This window comes from Sus scrofa, chromosome 3 (genome assembly GCF_054392235.1).
Source record: "Sus scrofa isolate SSC_HxYL_T2T_F1_AM1 chromosome 3, Sscrofa_HxYL_maternal_Yorkshire_Landrace_v2.0, whole genome shotgun sequence".
NCBI lineage: Eukaryota > Metazoa > Chordata > Mammalia > Artiodactyla > Suidae > Sus > Sus scrofa.
In genome coordinates, this window is record NC_139385.1 from 60,971,494 (window position 1) to 60,994,406 (window position 22,913).

Genomic DNA, 22,913 nt, shown 5'->3' on the forward strand with positions numbered 1-22,913 from the left:
GAAAACCAGACCTGCCATCATTGAAAAGGAGTATTTTAAAAAAACATGTTCAAGCCTTTTTATCCTCTCCGTTCTGAACTTTGGACTTCAGAAGTTATGTGGGCATTCTGGCCTTGGGTGGGAAAAATAGTAGAAAAGTAGGTTATAAACTAGTCAGCACACAGAAAGCAAACACAGCACCAAAAATGCTTTGTCTGGAAATGCCAGTTTGGGCAGATATAAAGATTCTAATTATAAAAGACAGACAGCTTTAGCTCCCTGGAAAGAGGGCTTAAGGGCATTTGGCATAAGCTGCGTGTCAAGAGCTTGGTACCTCCAGACTGTAAGTCACAGGCTGCTTATGGAAAATGAAGGCACATTTAATACAGACAAATGAGAAGAGTCACACAGCTCCTGAAAGGCCTGACCTTTTGTGTCCTCCGCTGTCTCTGCAGAGGTGAGGGAACAGCAAACCAAGACTTGTCCAGGAAATGTGTGCACTTGCAGGAAGGTGATGGCAGGAAGGTGATGGCCACCTGGACAGAGAACGGGTGATGCACACTCCAAACCACACGGGGACCCTGCCTCAGCCCGAACCCATCAACACGCTTATACTGGGATTAGCGATTCGCCCTTGTCAACCTGGTGGCTGGATGGCCAGGTGGAACCTCACAGATCCGAATTCTGATCCACCCCAGGCAGCCAGAGTCTCCCTCCATGTTGTTGAGGTTAAAAAAAAAAAAAAAAAAAAAAAAAAAAAAAAATCATCAGGAGTTCCTGCCATGGCTCAGCAGTAATGAACCTGACTAGTATTCATGAGGATGCAGGTTCAATCACTGGCCCCCGCTCAGCAGGTTAAGGATCTGGCGATGCTGCAAGCTTCATAAGTTCACAGACATGGCTCAGATCCCGAGTTGCTGGGGCTCAGTGGAGGCTGGCAGCTGCAGCTCCAATTTGACCCCCAGCCTGGGAAGCTCCATATACCATGGGTCTGTAAAAAGCAAAATAAATAAATAAATAAATAAAAATAAAAAATCATTGTCATTGTCAATTACAACTAGAGGCCTTAAAGAAGTTTCTGAGGCCAAAATGTGTGATTGTAGCGTGTCCTTTAATTACTGTGTAATTCAGTGTTTCCGCTTCCCTGGGCACTTGTGGTCTACCGGAATTCCCACACAAGGTCAACGTGGAACCCATGACAGGGAGATGGAGCGTTGGGAGGGAATGTGATCCACGATGAGGTCTGAACCCACCTGTGTTGTCTAAGGTGATGGGTCTGCCTCACCTGCTTGGACCTCTATTCTTATGTCACTGGGTGCTCCCCACCTCACGGACCAGACATCAAACTTCTAATTCATTGTCAAACTTCTTTATATTCAAAGGTAACAACCAAATCCCCAACTAAAGACAAAACAGGACTGGCGGGTGCAGTGCTGACTCAAACCACACCCACTTTTCTGCTGCCAGAAGGGCCATTCCTCACCCCCAGCCCCTGCCCAGCCCCTCCACGGTCACCTCGTGCCTTCTCCATCTGTGCTATGGGCATGCCACAGGGCCACTTGCCGGAGCAGGAACAAGGATACACCAAAGGCACCCTGGGCACACATCAGCTGCGGTCAGCCCACGGAGGCACGACACCTGCCCTGGGCTTTGTACTCCCAGTGCCCGGCCTGCGAGTGCCCATGCAGGCCTCCTGGGCACAGGGAAGGCAGACGGCAGTGGGGAGGTGAGCTGACCTGACTGCGGTTTGCTGAAATAGTTTTGAACAGATAATTTCCAAAGAGCAAAGTTAACACGAAGTTTGAGATTCTAGATCTCTTGGAGTTGCAGGCATTAAAATTTATTATTTCAAGATACAAAAATGGTAAAAAAAGAAAACATACGAGTGATAAAGTTGTTCAAATTCCTCTCTACAAACGCTCCCTTCCAGGCACCGGGTCTTCAGTCAAGGCTGCTGAGTCAGAGCTTCGCCAAGGATCAGCACACACGGGGTCTTGTCATAATACTTTTTTATTACAATATCCAAAAAACTGAGTATACAAGTTTAGGAGGTCCCAAGACCCCTTCCTCAACTGTAGGAATGTGCCACCTCAAGACTGTATATATTTCACCTATAAAGAAGTTCAAATGTAAAGAAAAAAAGAAAACGCAATTTCTTCATAAACATTCTGTGTCTCTCACTACCGATCACATATTCTTTTGTAAACCCTGAAAAATTTCCCCATAAAGCAAATAATATATATATATTTGTGTGTGTGTGTGTGTCAAGTGTCTGTCACGCCCCTCCCCCAAAGATCAGCTGTTCTCCTTAATCATCTGGATTAGTGTCAACAAATGGCTACAGATACATATAACTTTGAGAATTAAATACATAACTGTGAAATTGAAGCAAGCTGAAGGGCAAGAGGAAAAAGCACTATGCAGATGGCACGTCTGGGGGAAATTTCCAAAACCTCCATCTTTCCACGTCTCTGGCCCCGCCTTTGTGGGCCGACTTCCCAGGACCTCTTTTCTTTATTGCAAGCGCAGCCCCAAAGGCACTGGACAGCTTCTTCCCTCCTGTCTCACCGGGGGGCCCAGTATTGCTAGGAGCGCGTGGGGTCGCCCCCCGGAGTCTGGGGCTGTGTGAGCACCCAGCACCCGGATCCAGGGCCCCGGCAGGTGCCGCCCAGAGCCAGGCCCGCCGTTGAGGGTGCTGTAGCTCAGGAGTAAGGGCAGCTTCGGTGCATTCAAACCGCGCCCGGGTCCTGAAGGGGGGCCACATGGCGTGAGCGATGTCCACAGACTAAGGCTGTTTCCATGGAGAAGGAACAGGTGAGCCCTGGGCCCATGGCCCCCTCCCCGCCTCCAGAGCCGGCTGGGGGGGCCTGGGATGCCGAAGGGGGCAGATGGAAAACAAACCGACCCGGACAGAAGGGAAACCAGGCGGAGAGAGTGGTGCAGGACGAACCCCGGGGGCCGGCTGGTAGGAGGGCCCAGGATGTGGGCTTCTTCTGGGGTGCATGGCCGGGCTCAGGGAGCGCGGAGCACCCGGTGGTGTCACTGCAGCGCTCGGACGAGGTAGAGCTTCTCCCCGTGCTCACTGGTGAAGATGGGCGCCTTCTTGTAGTGCTCCACCAGCTCGTCCATGGTGTGGAAGCGCCGCTGCCCGATGCAGTAGACATTGTCCACGAGCTGCACCTTGAAATGCTTGTTCTTCCCTGATGCTTTGAGAGACACGGAGAAGTCACTGGGCTGTGGAGGAAAGAGAACACGGGTTAGCCCCGGGCTCGGAGGGACGCCGGGCTCCGCTTCCACCCCGGTGTGCAGAATGGCCCGGGGGCCATGGAGATGCTCATGCTCTGGATCAAAGGAAAAATTACCTTGTGCTTAGTGCAGTTTTGGTGCTAAATGTATTTTAGTTATTTGAAAACTGGAGATTCCTTATGGAATGTACAGCACCAGGGTTCACCAGTGTTAATTTTTTGGTGCCCAAGCTATTCCTTGGATTTGGAAAAAGTGGCAGCAGCTAGAAATTTCACTTCTACCACTATTATTAGTTCAGCCAACAGCATGGTAGTGGCACAAAAATAAGACACACAGATCGAAGGAACAGGACAGAGAGCCCAGAAGCAAACCACACACTTAGGGTCAATTCATCTACCACAAAGGAGGCAAGATATGTAATGGAGAAAGGACAGAAGTGCTGGGAAAGCTGGACAGCTACATGTAAATCAGAGAAATTACAAGACTCTAATACCATAAACACACACCAAAATCTCAAAATGAAAAGACCTAAATATAAGACCATAACACTCTTAGGGGAAAACGTAGAACACTCTTTGACATCAATTGCAGCGATAGTTTTTTGGATCCATCTCCTAAAGCAAAGGGAATAAAAGCAGAAACAAACAAATGAGTTCCTGTTGTGGCTCAGTGGTAATGAACCCAACTAGTATCCCTGGCCTCACTCAGTGGGTTGAGGCTCCGGTGTTGCTATGAGCTGTGGTGTAGGTCACAGATGTGGCTCGGATCCCAGACTGCGTTGCTGTGGCTGTGGTGGAGGCCGGCAGCTGCAGCTCTGATTTGACCCCTATGCTGCCAACTTCCCTTTGCTGCAGGTGCAGGCCTAAAACGACAAAAAACCAACCAAACCCCCCCCCAAAAACAAATGGAACCCAATTAAACCTAAAAGTGTTTGCAGAGCAAAGGAAACCATTGCTAAAACGAAAAGATAACCTACTGAATGGGAGAAAATATTTGTAAATGATGTGACTGATAAGGGGTTAATATCCAACATATACAAACAGCTCATACAAATCAACATCAAACAAACAACCCCAATTAAAAAGTGGTCAGAAGAACTGAACAGACATTTTTCCAAAGAGGATGTGCAGATGGCCAACGGGCACATGAAAAGATGCTCAACATCACTAATCATCAGGGAAATGCAAATCAAAACCACAATGAGGTACCATCTCATACCCGTCAGAATGGCTAGCATCAAAAAGACCACAGATAACAAATGTTGGTGAGGATGTGGAGAAAAGGGAACCCCCGTACACTGTTGCTGGGGATACAAACTGCAAACTGGTGAAGCCTCTACAGAAAACAGTATGGAGGTTTCTCAAAAAAAAACCAAAAAACAGAACTATCACATGATCCAGCAATTCCACTCCTGGGCGTGTTATCTGAAAAAAAAAAAAAAAAAAAAAAAACCCACAAAAACAATAATTCGAAAAGATACATGTACTTTAATGTTCATATTCACAGCAGCACCATTACAATTACCAAGATACCGAAGCAAGAGACAGGAAGGTTTGGCTCTGATTAGGTCTTGGGCTACGTATTATTTTCAGAATCACAGCCCTTAGAGGACTGGGGGCCCGCACAGGCTGGGGAGGGGGACACAGAACCTGAAAATTATCTCCCCAACCAGATGTCTAAGGAAGGAACCCTCATGGGGCAGAGATCTTCTGAGCCAGCCCAGGAGGGCGGGTGGGGATGGGGTGTGGGGGGCCTTGGGTGGACCCTCAAAAAAAAAAAAAAAAAAAGAGAAATGACCCATCAGGGATCCTGATGTCACAGATGATCCTGTCAACCAGCCCTATCAACATCATATTCTAAACAGCACAGAAGGGTACTCTCAGTAATTGTTTGCACAATTCTCAAATCACTGTGATTATCACAGGACTGACAAACGAGATGAATGCAAGCTGGCCTCAGCATCACCATCCAGGTCAGATGCTGTGTGTGGTTCTGAAAAGAGAACAAACTCAAACAGGTATCACCCAACAGGTGCTCTGCACGTGGAAGCCCTGCCACCACTGTCACACTGCAGTCAGTTCGGTGGACGAGGGGAAGCCCTGTGTCCAGCAGCACAAACATGCCAGGACCTGCTCAGCTCTCTCCTGGGGCTTTGTGTTGTCTTGAAGCGACGTTTGGTTTTTTTTTTTTTTTTTAGGGCCGCACCTGTGGCATATGTAAGTTCCCATGCTAGGGGTTGAATCGGAGCTATAGCCACTGGCTTACACCACAGCCACAGCAACGCAGTATCTGGGCCACATCTTCAACCTACACCACAGCTCACAGCAATGCCGGATCCTTAACCCACTGAGCGGGGCCAGGGATTGAACCTGCATCCGCATGGATCCTAGTCGGATTTGTTAACTGCTGAGCCACGATAGGAAGCCAAGCTCCTGCTCGTTTTTATAAGCACATGCATTCTGTGCCTTTAGATAAAGGTCGAGGGTGATCTCGGTTTTAGAGCTTAGCACAAGCCAGGCACTGAGGTAGTTGTATGTACAGCTACTTGAATCAGTTCATCATATGGAGGGAGTAGGTGACTCAGAGCTGGTAGATCATAGACTCAATATTCAGCAAGCCCCATGATCAAGAGGACTTTCTGAATTTGCTTTTAATTTAAGCTCTTCTACTGAATGTCCTGGTGTGTCACGTGTATGTGAGTTACGGCAGTCAAACTGCTGCAGCAGAGGTGGTTTTTAATGTTAGTGGGCTCCTGAGCAGAAACATGGAACTTAAGAATGTAGAACGAACCAAGTCTGTGTCAAGCTGGGGTTCTGGAGCTTTGGGGAATTCTCAGTTCAACGTGAGTACATTTTCCAGTCGAAGCACCAAACCGCACTGTTCTGTGTTACTGCCAGACATTCTCACCGCAGCCTGATGCTGAGCTGGACGGGCGCTTCTCACGTGGGGTTCCCAGAACGGCAGTAGCACCTGATCACCGGGAAACTCGTCACAAATGCATATTCCCAGGCCCCGCTCCAGACCCACCCCTATTCGGAAACTCTGAGGTGGGGCCTGACCGTCTGTGTTTTAACCTCCAGTAATCTGTGCTTTAGGAGCCCTTGGGGAGCCCTGACGCAGTCTGAGAGATGAAACCCGACCCTGCCACCACACAAGAGATGCTAATGTTCGGAGCCAGGAGGAAAAAGATGAATGTGATTTGTGAGCTATGCAGCCCCTGAAAGAGGGAGCTCAGGGGCCAAGCTGAGCCCCAGACTGCAGGTGCCTGGGGGAGGCCGTCCTGAGGAGTCAGGCTCTCCTCCAGATGTCTCCTCTGGGGAAGCCCCGGATTGGACAGTGGGGACACTCTCCCTGCCACATCGAGCCAGTCCCTTGGACCTGATGGAGATGGGGTTGCTCCAGACCAGGAGAGCTCTGCTCCATGAGCAGAGGACCCTCAAGAAGTCCCGCCACCAGTGTGGTCCCCCAGGTGCTGTGGTCCTCCTAGGCTGGCTTCCTGAAACCTCCTTGGGGGAGTCACGCGAGCCACGCTCACTGCACTGGCGGCAGGTGCTGGCAGGAGGATCCGGTCCCCTGCCCCAACCTAAGCTTGTTGGAGAAACTTGACAGCTGTGTGTTGGCCCCCCTGAATTGCAGAGGTCCGAGGCTCACAGCAGCCCAGCACCTGGGGCCTTCGGAGCTGAGACAGGAAGCTACCTGGGGCTGTCTGCAAAGGGCTAGGCCTGGTGAGGGGGAGTGAGCCAGCACTGCCACATGGTCAAGGAGTGTCTGCAGGATTGAGAAGCTGAAGACCCGCTTTCCCCAGGACTGAACCATTTCAACCGATGCCCTTGGTTTCAGAAGAGCCTGCACAGGTGCTCCCGGGGGTGGGCTCAGAGCAGGACCAGTCACGATGGCCCCGAGTGCCAACACTCCTCACTGGAGGGGACACTTCACTGAGCAACAAAATAGATGCGTCAACGGGGACTGAAAAATCTCCCCAAGGGCAGACAAGAGAATGAGCACAGAACAGCTACCGTAGCTCACCAACCAGGCAATTCAGCAGTGGGCGGAACCAAAATGTACCATTCAGAGACACAGACACAGCAAAGAAGATGATCAGCACAAGCTTAAAGGTAGCAGTTATCTCCAGCGGGCAGTGAGGTGTAACCAGAAGGCAGACATGGGCGTGAAAGCATCTCCCAGTGACTCTGACCTGGGCCCCATTTCTCCACCCTCCGGACCTGGGTTAAACAAGCACTTCTTAAATGAAGGTTTCTGTGTGCTGAGTGTCATAATAAAAGATGATCTAAAGGTGCTGAACTTGAAGCCAGAAGACTTGGCCTGGCCCCTCACTAGTCACGGGGCACAGGCATCTGTCTTTAAACATGGCTCCAGGCTCCTGTCCACCCCTCCCCCTCCTGGCTTTGGGGACACCAATTACATGTATGTGAAATCTCACACTGGATCCTGTGAATCTCAGTTCTGTTTATTACAACAAAATATCATAAACTGGGTGGTTTAAAAACATCAGAGGCCTCCCTTGTCCTTCTGGAGCCTGGAGGTCCACAAGCAAGGAGCTGGCAGGTTTGGTGGCTGCTGAGGACCTGCCTTCTGGTTCAAAGATTGCGTTCTCTATGCCCTCACATGGCACAGGGCCCGGAGAGTGCTCTGTGGTCTCTGCTACGATGGCACTAATCCCATTTGTGAGGGCTCCACCCCTAATCCCATCACACTGGGGACCAGGCTTCAACCTAGGAATCCAGCAAGGGTGGGCGGGGGGGGGGGGGCGCCGGGGTGGGAATGGACCAACATATTCTGTGCACAGCAAAGCTCTATGCTCTTCTGCATTTTCTGTCCTTTTATATTTGTGTGTATGTATCCTAAAGTCTTTCTTCCTCTGAGCTATCTTCCTGTTTACTAATCCTTTCTTCAGCTGTATTTAATCTGCTATAAACCTAATGAGTTCTTTTTTTTTTAAATGGCCGCACCTGGAGTATATGGAAGTTGCTGGGCCGGGGGTCAAGTAGGAGCTGCACATGAGGCCTATGCCACAGCCATGGCAACACTAAATCCAAGCTGCATCTGCAACCTATGCACAGCTCACGGCAACACCAGATCCTTAACCCACTGAGTGAGGCCAGGGGTCAACCTCCATCCTCACAAGAGAAAACGTCAGGTCCTTAACCCACTGAGCCACAATGAGAACTCCCCTGAGTTCTCAATTTCAGTTATTGTATTGTTTTAGTCCTACGATTCTCACTTGATTCTTTCTTACTACTTCCAATTCTCTGCTCAGGTTCAACTTGATGAATTTCTCAAACCTATTAATCCATCTACCTTATTTTTTTGTATTTTTTAAAATTATAGTTGATTTACAATGTTGTGCCAATTCCCACTATATAGCAAAGTGATCCAGTCATACATATACACTCTTTTTCTCATATCATCCCCATCATGTTCCACTCCAAGAGAGTGGACACAGTTCCCTGTGCTAATTTATACACCTTAAAGACTGCTGCTTCTTCTTCTTTTTTTTGTCTTTTGGCCTTTTCTAGGGCTGCTCCTATGGCATATAGAGGTTCCCAGACTAGGGGTCTAATCGGAGCTATAGCCACCAGCCTACGCCAGAGCCACAGCAATGCCAGATCTGAGCCACGTCTGCAACCTACACCATAGCTCATGGCAATGCCAGGTCCTTAACCCACTGAGCAAGGCCATGGATCGAACCCGCAACCTCATGGTTCCTAGTCAGATTTGTTAACCACTGCGCCATGATGGGAACTCCAAGACTGCTTCTAAAAACTCAGTATCTGTGGGTCTGTTCGACTGTCTTTTTGTCTCCCCTTTGATTTTGTCTCCTGGCATTTTTCTTTGAATACTGCATACTGTGTTTAAAAAAAAAAATCTAAGAGACACTTTGAGGTTCTCAATGGTGTTGCCATCCTCTTGGGAGGGTTTGCTCTGCTTCTATACCCAGGGCTGGTGGGGCATCTTAGTTCAGTGAGGCCTAGAACTCAATAGTCTGGTGTATTCCTAGTTTGCCTTTGCTCCCAGTATAGGAATATACTTTTGGGGGCCCACATGGAAGGTCTGAATTTTTTTGGGGGGGGCCCAAAAAGTCTACTTCTTTACTGCCTTTTTTTTTTTTTTTCCTGGCCACACCTGTGGCATATGGAGGTTACCAGGCGAGGGGTTAAATCAGAGCTACAGCTGCTGGCCTACACCACAGCCACAGCAACGCGGAATCCTTAACCTACTGAGCAAGGCCAGGGATTGAACCTGCGTCCTAATGTATGCTAGTTGGATTCGTTAACCACTGAGCCATGGTGGGAACGCCATACTGCTTTTTGTCTCAATGTTTTGTCCAGCTTTTCTAGCTGTTTTCAGCAGAAGTGCCTGTCTATAAGAAACTAGCCTGCCATGACCAGATGGTCACGTGACCCAGGGCAGGCCTGTCCAGGATTTAGTTCTCCAGCAGAGAAGCAGGAGAGCTGAATTCCTGGCTGTTTCCAGGCTGCCTGGGCTCATCTTCTGGCTCCTTTACTTAACTGGCTTGGAGACCTTGGGCAAATGTCCCAACAGTTCTTGGCTTCAGTTTCCATGACTACAAAATAGAGACAACTCCTTACTGGGAAGAGCCTGGGGGCAATTTAATAAAACTATAGTAATGTCAGGAGCATAACGTTCTTTGGGGAGATACTAAGCAAAACTATCACCCAGTGGCCCTTCTTTAAGCTCTTTTTATGAAACTTGGTAAAGACAGCAATCAGCATCTCATTGATTTCTTTTTTTAAAAGATGTCTCCCAGTGAAAATCCCTAAAAAATATGCACTCTGTGTACTAAACGGAAGAAGCCCAATATCCTCTCACTGAAGCAACAGGCTTCACGGCATCAGGATCATGTTGTCATCATTGCTTGTTTATCCGTGTCTCTCCTACCAGGCTGTAAGTTTCTGAAGGGAGAGGCTCCTTCTATCTTATTTTTATACCTGGGAGAAAAACTGGGTCAGATACAGAACAAGCACTCAAAAGACGGCTGCTGAGCTAAGTGGCCCTGGAGTGACTGGTACGGGCCCCTGGTACCTGAGGTCACCTCCTGGACTTCAGCAGGAACATTGCCAACATGAAAGCTGTGTGTCTGCTCTCAAAGATGGCAAAGCAGGGTCTCCTGAATTTTAATTTTCAGTTCCCACCATCTATACCTTACTCTAGTCCTGTTTTCTCTCTGGGCTACTGGAGTATTTGTACACTGCTGTGGAATAAGTCTCCCCACTCCCAGTGGCTTCAACAACCTGCACTTATAACTGCAGTTTCTGTGGCTCAGGAATCCCTGACTGAGCCGCAGCCACCAACCTCCTAGCCGGTGGTAGCCGAGACAGTGGCTGAGGCTGCATTATCTGAAGGCTGAAGTGGGGAAGGAGGATCTACTTCCGAGGCAGTTCGCTCACAGGAGCTGCTCAGGAGGCCTCCACCCCAGGTCTCGTGGCCACCCGTAGGGCTGCCCGCATGTCTTCACAGCATGAGGCAATCGGCTCCCCACCGTCAAGTGGTCCGAGACGTGGCAGGGCCATGAGCCTTTGCAACCCCACGCTGGACGTCACCCACCACACGCCATCCCCTGGATGTGAGTTACTAAGTACGGGTCCTGCCATCAGCTTCCACCCTTTGAAAGGAGGGACAGCAGGGACTCTGATGTCTTTTTAAGTTAAGGACCACTCTCATTAAAACTTCCTTTGGCTGGACTAAAACCCAGACTCAGTCCTGCACCCTCTTCATGATTCTGAAATGTCTGCTCGCCATCCCATATTCATGCTTCTTCCCACCGTCAGAATTTCCCCATGTCTCAGAGTTCCCATCCTGGCTCAGTGATTAATGAACCCCACTAGCATCCATGAGGATGCAGGTTGGATCCCTGGCCTTGCTCAATGGGTTAAGGATCTGGTGTTGCCGTGAGCTGTGGTGCAGGTCGCAGAAAAGACTCAGATCCGGCATGGTGTGGCGTAGCTGTAGCTCCAACTAGACTCCAAGTCAGGGAACTTCCATGTGGCGTGGATATAGCCCTAAAAAGACCAAAAAAAAAAGAAAGAATTTCCCCATGTCTCCCTTCTTATTTGGTACAATTTCTCTTTGCCGAATACTGCACTAACTTTTCAAATTTAATTCACACATAAGATCATTTCTTGTTCTCTCCTTCTCTTGGACTATTCCTTGAAGGGATGATTTTTCTAGTCTCATAGCGTTTTCTTTTCTTTTCTTTTCTTTTTTTTTTTTGGTCTCTTTAGGGCAGCCACAGCAACTCGGGATCCGAGCTGCATCTTCCACTTACACCACAGCTCATGGCAACGCCAGATCCTTAACCCACTGAGCGAGGCCAGGGATCGAACCTGTGTTCTCATGGATGCTAGTCAGATTCGTTTTCGCTGAGCCACAACGGGAACTCCTAGTCTCACAGATTTTGAGCCAGGGGTTCTGAAGGATTATTTGATGGTTTAAGTCATTCATTCACCTGACTTCTTAGGAAGTCATTTCTAAGTCACAAGAGGAGTGTGAGGACGGTTGAAGGACTGGTAGAAAACCACCCTCTCTCAGGGCTTCTATTATTTTGTTACCATTATTTCTGTTTAGGTTTTAGGTCCCCATCTGAATATAATCCCTCCAGGTAGGAGAACCTGATTTAAGGCATGTCTCCGCACTGGGATCACAGCAAGGGCTCAACGGGAGAATCTCCAGTTGTGACCGCCTCGTCCACTGTTTGCTCGTTCAGTTAATTCTTTTTTTGTCTTTTGTCTTTTTATGGCCGCACCTGCAGCATATGGAGGTTCCCAGGCTAGGGGTTGAGCCGGGGCTATAGCTGCTGGCCTACACCACAGCCACAGCAACATGGGATCCGAGCCACCTCTGCGACCTACACCACAGCTTAGGGCAATGCTGGATCCTTAACCCACTGATCGAGGCCAAGGATTGAACCTGTGTCCTCATGGCTCCTAGTCAGATTCATTTCTGCTGCACCACAATGGGAACTCCTGCTGCAGGTAATTCTTACATCTCAGCTCTTTGCAATTTCTGCTCACAATTAACTACTTTCAAAAAGGAAAACCAAATTATACCCTCTTTTGACAGTTTCACCAACTCGATCCAATGCTTCAAATACTTGCTGAAAACACCCCTGTTATAAAGTAGATGTCTTGGTCTAATATTTCTTTTCTCAAGATTTGATCACAATTTTCTGACTGCCAGTAAAAAAAAACCCAAAAAAACAAACAAACAAAAAAAACAAAAACAAAAAACAAAACACTGAGATCAGCCCATAATATCCTCTTCCTCCATCCCTGACAGCCTGAGTATTAATATGATTTTTCTAAGCACATGGCTATTGTGGGGGGGACGGGACTTTGCTCCCAGGAACTCCTGAGTCTTTTATAACCTTAAAACATCCGCTTATCTTTCACTTGGAAGTTACAGCAAGATGAGAATAGAAAAGCCCTTCTTGGGAGTTCCCGTCATGGCTCAGTGATCACTAGTATCCATGAGGATTCAGGTTCCATCCCCGGCCCTGCTCAGTGGGTTCAGGCTCCAGTGTTGCTGTGAGCTGTGGTATAGGTAACAGACGTGGCTCAGATCCTGCATTGCTGTGGCTGTGGCTGTGGTGTAGGCCAGCGGCTACAGATTCGATTCGACCCCTAGCCTGAACACTTCCATATGCCGCGAATGCAGCGCTAAAAAAAAAAAGAGTGTCCTTTGTGTGGTCCACGGAGCCTCCCAGGTAGACACCCGATGGATGTCTGTCATGTTGGTCTTTGACATTTAATCCTCTCTCTACCCCCAAAAGGAGGTCGCTGTGATGATTTCTTATCAAAAGCTGTTAAATGGATATTTCTCTCTCTCTCTTGCTTCTTTACGAAAGGTATTCTTTTGTCTGTAGAAATAGTTCCCTTGCCGAAAAACCCTGAGAGTCAGTGGGCAGAAGGCAGACTGTAATCCACTGATCTTTTTATCTCAGAAAAACGGCCTTCCTGTTTCATCATCCTATTAGAGCATCCTCTCTGGGTGTTCAATGTAGCCATTTTTTTTTTTTTTTTTTTCAAATCAAGATTGACACCCTGGAGTTCCCATCGTGGTGCGGTGGTTAACGAATCCGACTAGGAACCATGAGGTTGCGGGTTCGATCCCTGCCCTTGCTCAGTGGGTTAACGATCCGGCGTTGCCGTGAGCTGTGGTGTAGGTTGCAGACGCAGCTTGGATCCCGCGTTGCTGTGGCTCTGGCGTAGGCCGGTGGCTACATCTCCGATTGGACCCCTAGCCTGGGAACCTCCATATGCCGCTGGAGTGGCCCAAGAAACAGCAACAACAACAACAACAACAACAACAAAAAAGACAAAAAGACCAAAAAAAAAGAAAAAAAAAAAAAAAAGATTGACACCCTGTCTATATTTATGTCACCAGCTATCAACTGATACTACTCTTTGTTTTTACATCCATTTATCTTTTTTTTTTTTCAGGGCTGCACCCAAGGTATACGGAGGTTCTCAGGCTAGGGGTGGAATAGGAGCTGTACCCGCTGGCCTATGCCACAGCCACAGCAATGCCAGATCTGAGCCACATCTGCAACCTATACCACAGCTCACAGCAATGCTGGATCTGGATCCCTAACCCACTGAGCAAGGCCAGGGATGGAACCTGAGTCCTCATGGATACTAGTCAGATTCGTTTCCGCTGAGCCACGATAGGAACTCCTATATCCGTTTATCTTTTGACTGATATTTTCAATTCTCCTACTCTGCAATATTTAACCCACAGGCCTAAAGCCAATCCACAGGTGACATGAGCAAATAGGATCATTCTCATTAGCTTCTGCCAGGAAGCTGTTGACATAAATGAACTCAGTCGTCCACCACAGCCCAGCCCTCCAAGCCCCATCGACCCAATCCTTCAAAGGGAGTGTTTCCTGTCCATATGCTAGTTAGTACGTGGACACGAGTTTATCCTCTTCTGCCTCCCCTAAAGCATGCCCTCAAGTTCATGTAAATGCCTCAGAGGACAGGCTTTGAGAATACCGTCCGGGTCATTCTCTTTCTGCCAGGTCACTGATCACACTGCTTGGTGTGACTAATCACTAATAAACGACACTGTATGTGTGTACACACATATCAACTAGTAGCTTGTGGCAAAAGTCAGACAGTGAGTCATAAAACTTACTAAAAGACCATCTCCTATTGGACAACTAGGAGGATGAGCTGAGAGAATGACGAAACGGATAAAACAGCTTTGTGTGTAGAAGGCTCTGCGGGGTAACTCTATTTCATTACTCCGTGTGACCCAGGCCACGTTGAGGAAGTGCTTAGCAACAGTGCCCCGAGAAACACAGGCAGACAGGCAAAGAGTGCAGCTGAGATGAAGAGGCTGTGTGCTGATGCAAATCAAAACCACAATGAGATACCACTTCATACCCATTAGGAAGGTTATTATGAACAAAAACCAAAAACCCAAACTCGCAAAAAAACAAAACAACTGTTGGCAAGGATGGATAAAAACTGGAAGCCTTGTGTATAGCAGGTGGATGGTAAAACGGTGCAGCAGCTGTGGAAAAGAGAGATCGGCCCCGCGAAAAATGAAACAATGACTCAACGTTTGCTCCAGCAATGCTTCTGGGTATGAACTTTAACAACCTGAAGGCAGGGGCTTAAATAGATATGGCACAGCCCTGCTCACAGCAGCATTCTTCACGACAGCCACGGGCGGAAGCAACCCAAGTGTCCTGTGACAGAGGATGGATCTGCCTATACCATGGACTATCACCCAGCTTTCAAAAAGGAAATTCTGACACTTGCTACAACATGAGGAATGCTGAGGACATGATGGTGAGTGAAATAAGGAAGTCCCAAGAGCCCACACAGTGTGTGATGCCACTTATACGAGGTACTTAGTCCAGGTCATAGAGACAGGAGAAGGTTGGCTGGGGCTGGGGGAGAGGGAGGGAGGGCGCAGTCATCATTTGGTGGGTATGGCGTTCCAATGAGGGACATGAGGAGTTCTGGAGAAGGATGGGGGGTGGTGATGTGAATATACTTAACGTCATTCAACTTGCACTCGAAAATGATTAAAAGGTCCAATTTTATGTCTTATATAATTTACCACGAAAAAAAGTATGTAAGAAAATAAAAATTTTTTTTCTTTTTCTGCTTTTGAGAGCCTCGCCTGTGGCATATGGAGGTTCCCAGGCTAGGGGTCTAATTGGAGCTGCAGCTGCCAGCCTACATCATAGCCACAGCAATGCCAGATCTGAGCCGTATCTGTGACCTACACCACAGCTCATGGCAACACCAGATCCTTAACCCACTGAGCGAGGCCAGGGATCAAACCGGCATCCTCATGGGTATTAGTCGGGCTCTTTACTGCTGAGTCACAACAGGAACTCCTAAAAACATTCTCTAAAAAGTCTGCGCTAATCTATGGAGATCTGTTAGACCCTCGTAGAAACATAACCTCGACAGAGGACACTGAAGTATCAGGAGCGGTGAGGACATAGGCTCTCCTGCCTGTGAGAATCAGGTTGGGTGGCCTGACGCTGGAGGGGGCCGGGGCCCTGCCTTCTGGGAGGGCTGGGCAGGGGTGCAGAGGAACCCCTCAGTCACTGGTGACATCCATTGACAGGGAGGTGGGGGATGGAGCACGTGACTGCTGGAGACACACCCAGCTCCGAAACCAAAGAGATTTGCTCTCCTCTGGCCTGGGGTCGGACACCAATTACCCATGAACCTTACATTCGTTTGTTTTGACAGTGATACTGACAGGCCCTGGCTGGCACATCCACGGGGCCTCCCAGAGTAGGATACTGGGAATGCCAGCGAGATCCTCAGAGCTTTCTCGTTGGGGAAGCCCCTTCCTCGCCTGCACCTTGAGACCAAAATGTAAATACTTCTTGCAGCAGGAGTTGTTTTCAAAGGACGTGCGGTAAAGCCCCTGGCAGCAGGGAAGAAACATGTGGATCTGCCTGCCTGTGAGAAAGGAACGTCTACCGAGCGCCCACCAGGGACCCAATTCAAACATCCCTCCATCCGTCCAGGCTTCTCGCCTCACTCAACGAGGTGTTTCCCCTTCACCAGCTGAGAAGCCACATCCCCAACTGAAAACACCCAGCGGAGGGGCTGCAGCTCCCCCGCCCTAGTCCGGGTCTGCCTGTGTCTGTGCGTTGTTAAAAACAACAGGTACTGTTCAAAGAAACCCAGGCAGTTTCTTTCTCTCACTGGTAAGTGAGTGTGGTGATCATCAGATTACTGAGCTAAGCCTTTCACTGCTTCTGTTGACCAAAGAGAGTGCTCCGTCTAGAAGACGAGTGTATTACGTAAGCTACTTCTACAGTCACAGACAAAGAGAAACCGAGGAAAAAGACCCAGCTGTGCCAGCCTTTCTGATGTATTAAAAGTACCCAATGCACGTCAGATCCAGTTTCAAAAAAGTTTCTAGTAGTTTTAAGGGGAAAACATTTAAGAGGGACTAGTGAATTTACACAAGCGTGACGTGTTTAGATCAAGGGAGCTAATAATCTGGGTGTTTTTATTTATTTATTTTTATTTTATTTCTTCTTTTTCTTTTTTTGTCTTTTGAGGGCCGCACCCAAGGCATATGGAGGTTCCCAGGCTAGGGGTCTAATAGGAGCTGTAGCTGCCGACCTATGCCAGAGCCACAGCAACGCCAGATCTGAGCCACGTCTGTGACCTACACCACAGCTCACAGCAATGCTGGATCCTTAACCCACTGAGTGAGGCCAGGGATCGAACATGCAACCTCATCGTTCCTAGTCGGATTTGTTTCTGCTGCGCCATGATGGGAACTCCTGAATAATGTTGTGAATGGATTACTTTCACAAAGTTTTAAGTTTGGTTGCCAGTGGTTACCAGATGACCAGCTCGCTCCCTGTCACAGGTGCGGGCCTGGGTCTCTGGGCCTCTCGTAGGGGCAGCAATCCGAAGGTCATGGGGTCTGACCTGAGCTCTTAGTGTGGGGACAGCAGGTGCAGAGAAGGGATGGGAGTCCCAGTGCCATTCTGGCTTTGGCCAGTTCCAGTCACACTGAATCCACACACACACACCCTGGACCAGTCGATCATCAGTTAAGGTGGAGAACATCTCCTGGATAGGAGTTCAAGGCCAACAGGATGACTCACAGGTACCATATGCTGCCCCGGCTGCAATGGGGGAGCGTGCTGTGGGCATAAGTGGTGACACCTGGGAGCATAGCACCTGTTGGGGGACCAGGAGGTGGTAGAGTGACACGTGAAAGGGGGTGTACGTGGACTGGAGGGGGTGCAGGGAGGTGTGTTCTGGAGTCTTCTGCACTTGCACAAGAGAGGGCAGAGTCTACATGGCCTGGCGGGAGGGCAGGTGTGGGAGGGAGAGGGTGAGGGGCTGCTGGGCGTGGGCAGGAAGCCACCCAGCCATCAGCCATGTGACTGGGACTCTGCCGCAGTGCCCGGGGACCAAGCCCGGCCAGCCAGCACCGCCTCCCTCTGCAGGTGTCACAAGTCAGGGGAGTTCCAGGTAACAAGCGGCTCTCTCTTCTTTCTACATCATCTCCATCCAAAAAAAGTGGGGCTTTCATGCTATTGACTGTCTTTTACATGTAACACAGCAGAGACGAAACTCCACCCAAAGGCTTTCTTAATAAATGATAGTTTTCAACTGAAATTTCAAGGTTCTCAAGCACCTTCTGTGCTACTCAAAGGCCGGTTATTCTCTGGCTGCTGGTCCCAAGCACCAGGAAGGAAACCCAGTGCTAATACAGGGCCCAGAGGTGAGTACACACTGAATGGACCCAGGACCTCCCTGCCTCTGGGAAGAACCAGGGCCACACCTTTAAATGAGGCTGAGGGCTCAGAGGTCCTCTGGGGCAGAATGAAATTTCGAATGACACACTGAGCTGTTTTGCTATTGCTTGTATTTCAGGAAATAACTTTAAATAAGACTTGTGTCGTCTTCACCTATCCCAGTAAGTGGTGCAGGAGTTTTTTTTTTTTTTTTTTTTTTAAGGCAGTATGGAAGAGCAAACCAATGAGGGTGGGGTCTGGGAATCAGATGATGGGGAGTGAATCCTTAGGAAAGTACCCAAAGGCCCTTCCAGGTTTAAGAATTACATACAGTTGAAGTTTGAAATATTATATAAACAGCTGGGCTTAAAACTTCCATTAGGTCCCAGGCAAAAAGATAAAAAGTAACATTATATTTGCAATTGGAAAGATGCACATGGGCACCATTCATGCTTTTTCTTTTTTCTTTTTCTTTTTTTTTTTTAAGGGCCGCACCTGAGGCATATGGAGGTTCCCCAGGCTAGGGATCCAATCGGAGCTGTAGCTGCCAGCCTATGCTGGCAACTCAGGATCCAAGCCGAGTCTGCGACCTACACCAGAGCTCACAGCAACGCCAGATCCTTAACCCAACTGAACAAGGCCAGGGGTCAAACCCGCAACCTCATGGTTCCTAGTCAGATTCGTTTCCACTGCACCATGACAGGAACTCCCATGCTTTTTCTTTTTTGGGGGGTGGGGGAGGCTGCACCTGCAGCATATGAAATTTCCCAGGCTGGGGTTTAACTGGAACTACAGCTAGCTGCCAGCCTACACCACAGCCACAGTAACTCAGGATCCAAGCTGCTTCTGCAACCTACACCACAGCTCACGGTAACACCGAAACTTTAACCCACTGAGCGAGGCCAGGGATCGAAGCTGTCCTTATGGATACTAGTTTGGTTTGTTACCCCTGAGCCACAACAGGAACTCTGCATTCATGCTTTTTCTAAATATTAACACACTGATGAGGAAATAGCTAGGAATCATGGCGTCTAACCACAGATTTGGGATACTCATGGGCAAGTCACTGCAAGAGAAGCCCTCTCCTGGATGCACCTGTTCTGAGTGGTGTGGGAGCAGCCCTCACTGCCCCCAATACGGAACTCCTTCCCACGCTCTTATTAGAAACACACGACTAACACAGCTGGTTTGTTACCAAACCCTAAGCAGATAACAAATAAACAGAAAATCACTTTCTAGGAGATGAATTCCACTCAACAAAACCTACCCACCTACAAGAAATTAGACCTCCTGACAGTTATAATTTTCACCTTTAAGCATGTTCGTAGTTCTTTGAAATGTAGTATTAAGCAGAAATGGGGTTTAAATGATGCTGTAATTATGTATAAAACCATTACGATGCCATAATAGGGACCAGGGGTTTTCAAAGTGCGGTCCCTCAATCTGCAACATCAACATTGCCAGAGAAGGTGCTAGAAATGTAACTTCTTAGGCATTTTGTGGGTTGTTGGAACCCAGCTACCTTTATTTTACCAAGCCCTCCAGAGATTCTGACCCATCTGCAGTTCAGGCATCAATGATCTAGAAAGATGAGGGATGAAAATGCCTGAAAAGTGAGTTTTGATTAAAAACTACAATTTCTGTAAGAAATACAAATTTGAAAAATATGGCAAGAAACTAAGGTAATCCTTTTATTTTGTTTCTCCCCAGCCAAATAACTGCACTAGTGTTTTTTTTTTAAAGGATGGGCACCAAAGAATGGCTGTTTGCCTTTAAAAAAAAAAAAAAAAAAAAAGCTGCACCCATGGCACATGGAGGTTCCCAGGCTAGGGGTCGAAACGGAGCTGCAACTGCTGGCCTACACCACAGCCACAGCAATGCGGGATCTGAGCTGTGTCTTCGACATATGCCACAGCTCATAGCAACATCAGATCCATAACCCATTGAGCCAGGCTAGGGATCGAACTCGGATCCTCATGGATCCTAGTCAGGTTTGTTAACCACTGAGCTACAACAGGAACTCTTGTGTACTAGATTTTTAAAAAGAATAAGGGATGAAAGCCACATAGACAGTTAGCGTGGCTAATATGTCTATTATTTTAAGCAAGTTTTTTTTTCATATGAAAATGTGCTGTATGACAAAAAAATCGGTATGTAAATATTACCATGGGCCATAATAAATATGAGGAAACATGATTTCTTTGGGATCTTTAACATTGTACAAAGAAAAAGGCCTTCCCACACCACAGGCTGATGCTTTGCAGGCCTCACCCTAGTTGTAACCTGTAACTTTCTATAGCAATTGAAAAAGTGAAATACTGACAACTTACAGAGCTCAGAGAAATCTAGTTACTAGTTATTCCTCAGTGCAGTATGGCTTCCTAACTGTATCCATAGTCTCCATTTGAACAAATATATAAGGATTTATAATGTGCATTAGAAAGCAGGTAGGGAAGTTCCTATTGTGGCTCAGCAGAAACTAATCTGACTAGTATCCATGAGGATGCAGGTTCGATCCCTGGCCTCGCTCAGTGGGTTAAGGATCTGGCATTGCCGTGAGGTGTGGTGTAGGCCACAGACATGGCTCAGATCTGGCATTGCTGTGGCTTGGTGTAGGCTGGTGGCTCCAGTTCCAATTGGATCCCTAGCCTGGGAATGAACATAGGCTACACTTGAGACCCTAACAAGCAAAAAAAAAAAAAAAAAAAAAAAAAAAAAAAAAAAGAAAGAAAGAAAGAAAAAAAAGGCAGGTAGGAATTTCAAATTTTCTAGATTTATGGAGCGACGGATGAGCAAGTGGAGGTATGATGATTAAATATGGAGAATAAGAACTGATACTGTTTGGTCTTTAGGAGTGAAGGAGAAACGACAGTCACAGATGAGGGAGGAGCAAGGGAGGGAGAGAGGAGGCGAAGAGTGAGAGGGTAGTCGGTTCTGAGATTCAGGACAGGAAAATGAGCCCCAGCAGGGCCCTCTGGCTCATTCATTAATTTGCTCATCGAGAAAACTTGTCTAGCAGGCACCTCTGAAATACCCAGCACATCACTGACAGTAGGTATCATAGGATGTAGCAATAGCTTGCTTGCTTTTCTAAAATACTTGCATCTCTCCCCCATCCCCACAGCACAAATTTTCCAGGTCTCAGAGTTGGGTATAGTTTTACTTTACAAAACCAAGAAATATTAAATATTTTTAAACGCAAGATAGCAAGCAAAGAGTTCTCGCTGTGATGCACTGAGTTAAGAATCCGACTGCAGTGGCCTGGGTTGCTGCGGAGGTGCAAGTTGGATACGCAGCCTGGAGTGGTGGATTAAAGGATTCAGTGTTGCTGAAGCTGCACTGTAGGTCACAGCTGCAGCTTGGATTCAATCCCTGGCCTGGGAACATCCATATGATGTGGGTACAGCCATTCAAAAAAAAAAAAAAAAAAAAAAAAGTCAAGCAAGAATCTAGCTTATTTATACTGGAATCACTCAGGATATTTTAAATATGATAAGTGTCTTGAAGGTGTACTATAAAAAAACAGCTGTGCATGGAAGAACCACAGGTCCATGGTCACCTCAACCAGAGGGGAGCCCTGGGCCCAAAGACCACAAGAAAGGAAGAGGAAATTAAATGAGGGCACCTCTGAGTCCCACAGGAATGGTGACCAGGTGCTGTGCCAGATTAGGAAGCTAAGGGCTCACTCTGGTCTGGCGGTGGCTTTGAAAGCCAGGCTGGCATCTTACAGATGTTGACGTGAACAGGAAAAACAACAAAGGAGGGGAGGAGAGAAGCTGGGGAGACACTGGCAAGAACCAGAGGCAGTGGATGGTGGTGGAAAAGAAGTAAGCAATGGACATGTCCATCTGTCTGTCCATCCAGCCAGTTCAACAGCTGCAGAGGACAACTGAGGACAGACTTGGTTATGGGCAGCAAGACAGCACAGCTGGCCTCATTTTGCTGTCAGGAGAAAAGCAGCCACACGCCTGAGAGTCCCTTGAGCAGCCTTTGGCACAAAGCAGGCATATGAACAGCAGAAAACTCACATGTCATGGCAAGTTCTATCAGGGCAAGCAGCCCTGCATACTCTCAGGACACACGGCAGCCTTCAGACCAAGCTGGTGATGCTGTGGGTGCAAAGCTGACCAAGTCCCAGCGGAACCCCTCCCTCAAACCCTAAAATCAATAGCTCCAACATCCTATGAGCTGTCGTAGCTCAGTTTTCTAAGTTAAAACACAAGGAAAAACTCCATAAAGGCTCCCATAAAAATGGTTAAAATATAAAGGATCCTTCAATTATTTAGAAGTTGGTTTTTTTTCTTATAACTGGAGACAGACAAGACACTCAACTTCTTCAAGGTCTGGGATGGAGCCCAGATAATGCAAGCAACCCTCTCCCCTCCAAAAGGACTGGGTTCTGAGATCACAATGTCAAATGCCTGGATGTGCTTATCCTACAGAAAAGGAACAAGTCTTCCCTAAGCCAACAATACTCATCTGCCTCCAGCCAAGAACGTTCTTCTCCCCAAGTCCTGGACAGAACAACACTGACTGAGGCACCATCTCCACACTGTGGGGCTGCTCTCACCTCTCCCCCTTCTAAGAAATCTCTTCAAACTCAGCATTTCTAAATCAAGAGGCTACCTCTCCATAAGGACTTATACTTGTCTCTTGATTACCCTCCACAGAGTGTGGTTTCCTGGGGCTTCCTTTGAGTTTCTGTTCAGGAGGGTTAAAAAGCTCTGTACTTGGTTCTCTGAAGCCCCAGCCCTCATCTCAGCAGCTGAGCATGGAGCTGACCTCAAGCGAGAACAATTTAATGCAATATTTAGCTAGAAACGATCAGCTCTGGCACCTGGATAAGAAAACCTTAGCACTCTGACTTCAGATGCAGTTAACCTTCAGGCCCAGAGTGCTCATC

General features: G+C 47.9%; 1 protein-coding gene across 6 annotated transcripts in view; it reads right to left on the bottom strand.

Annotated features, from left to right (window-relative positions):
- Positions 1 to 1,971: 1,971 nt before the first annotated feature.
- NCK2 (NCK adaptor protein 2) overlaps positions 1,972 to 22,913 on the bottom strand; it is a 134,895-nt gene continuing 113,953 nt past the window's right edge. For 5 of the 6 annotated variants that reach the window (XM_085015363.1, XM_021085579.2, XM_021085592.2 and 2 more), the window contains one exon: positions 1,972 to 3,213. In XM_085015363.1, the coding sequence (XP_084871489.1) occupies positions 3,019 to 3,213 (195 nt within the window). In that variant the 3' untranslated portion in view covers positions 1,972 to 3,018. The remainder of the gene's footprint in view (positions 3,214 to 22,913) is intronic. The other variant, NM_001137631.1, reaches the window with a different exon arrangement.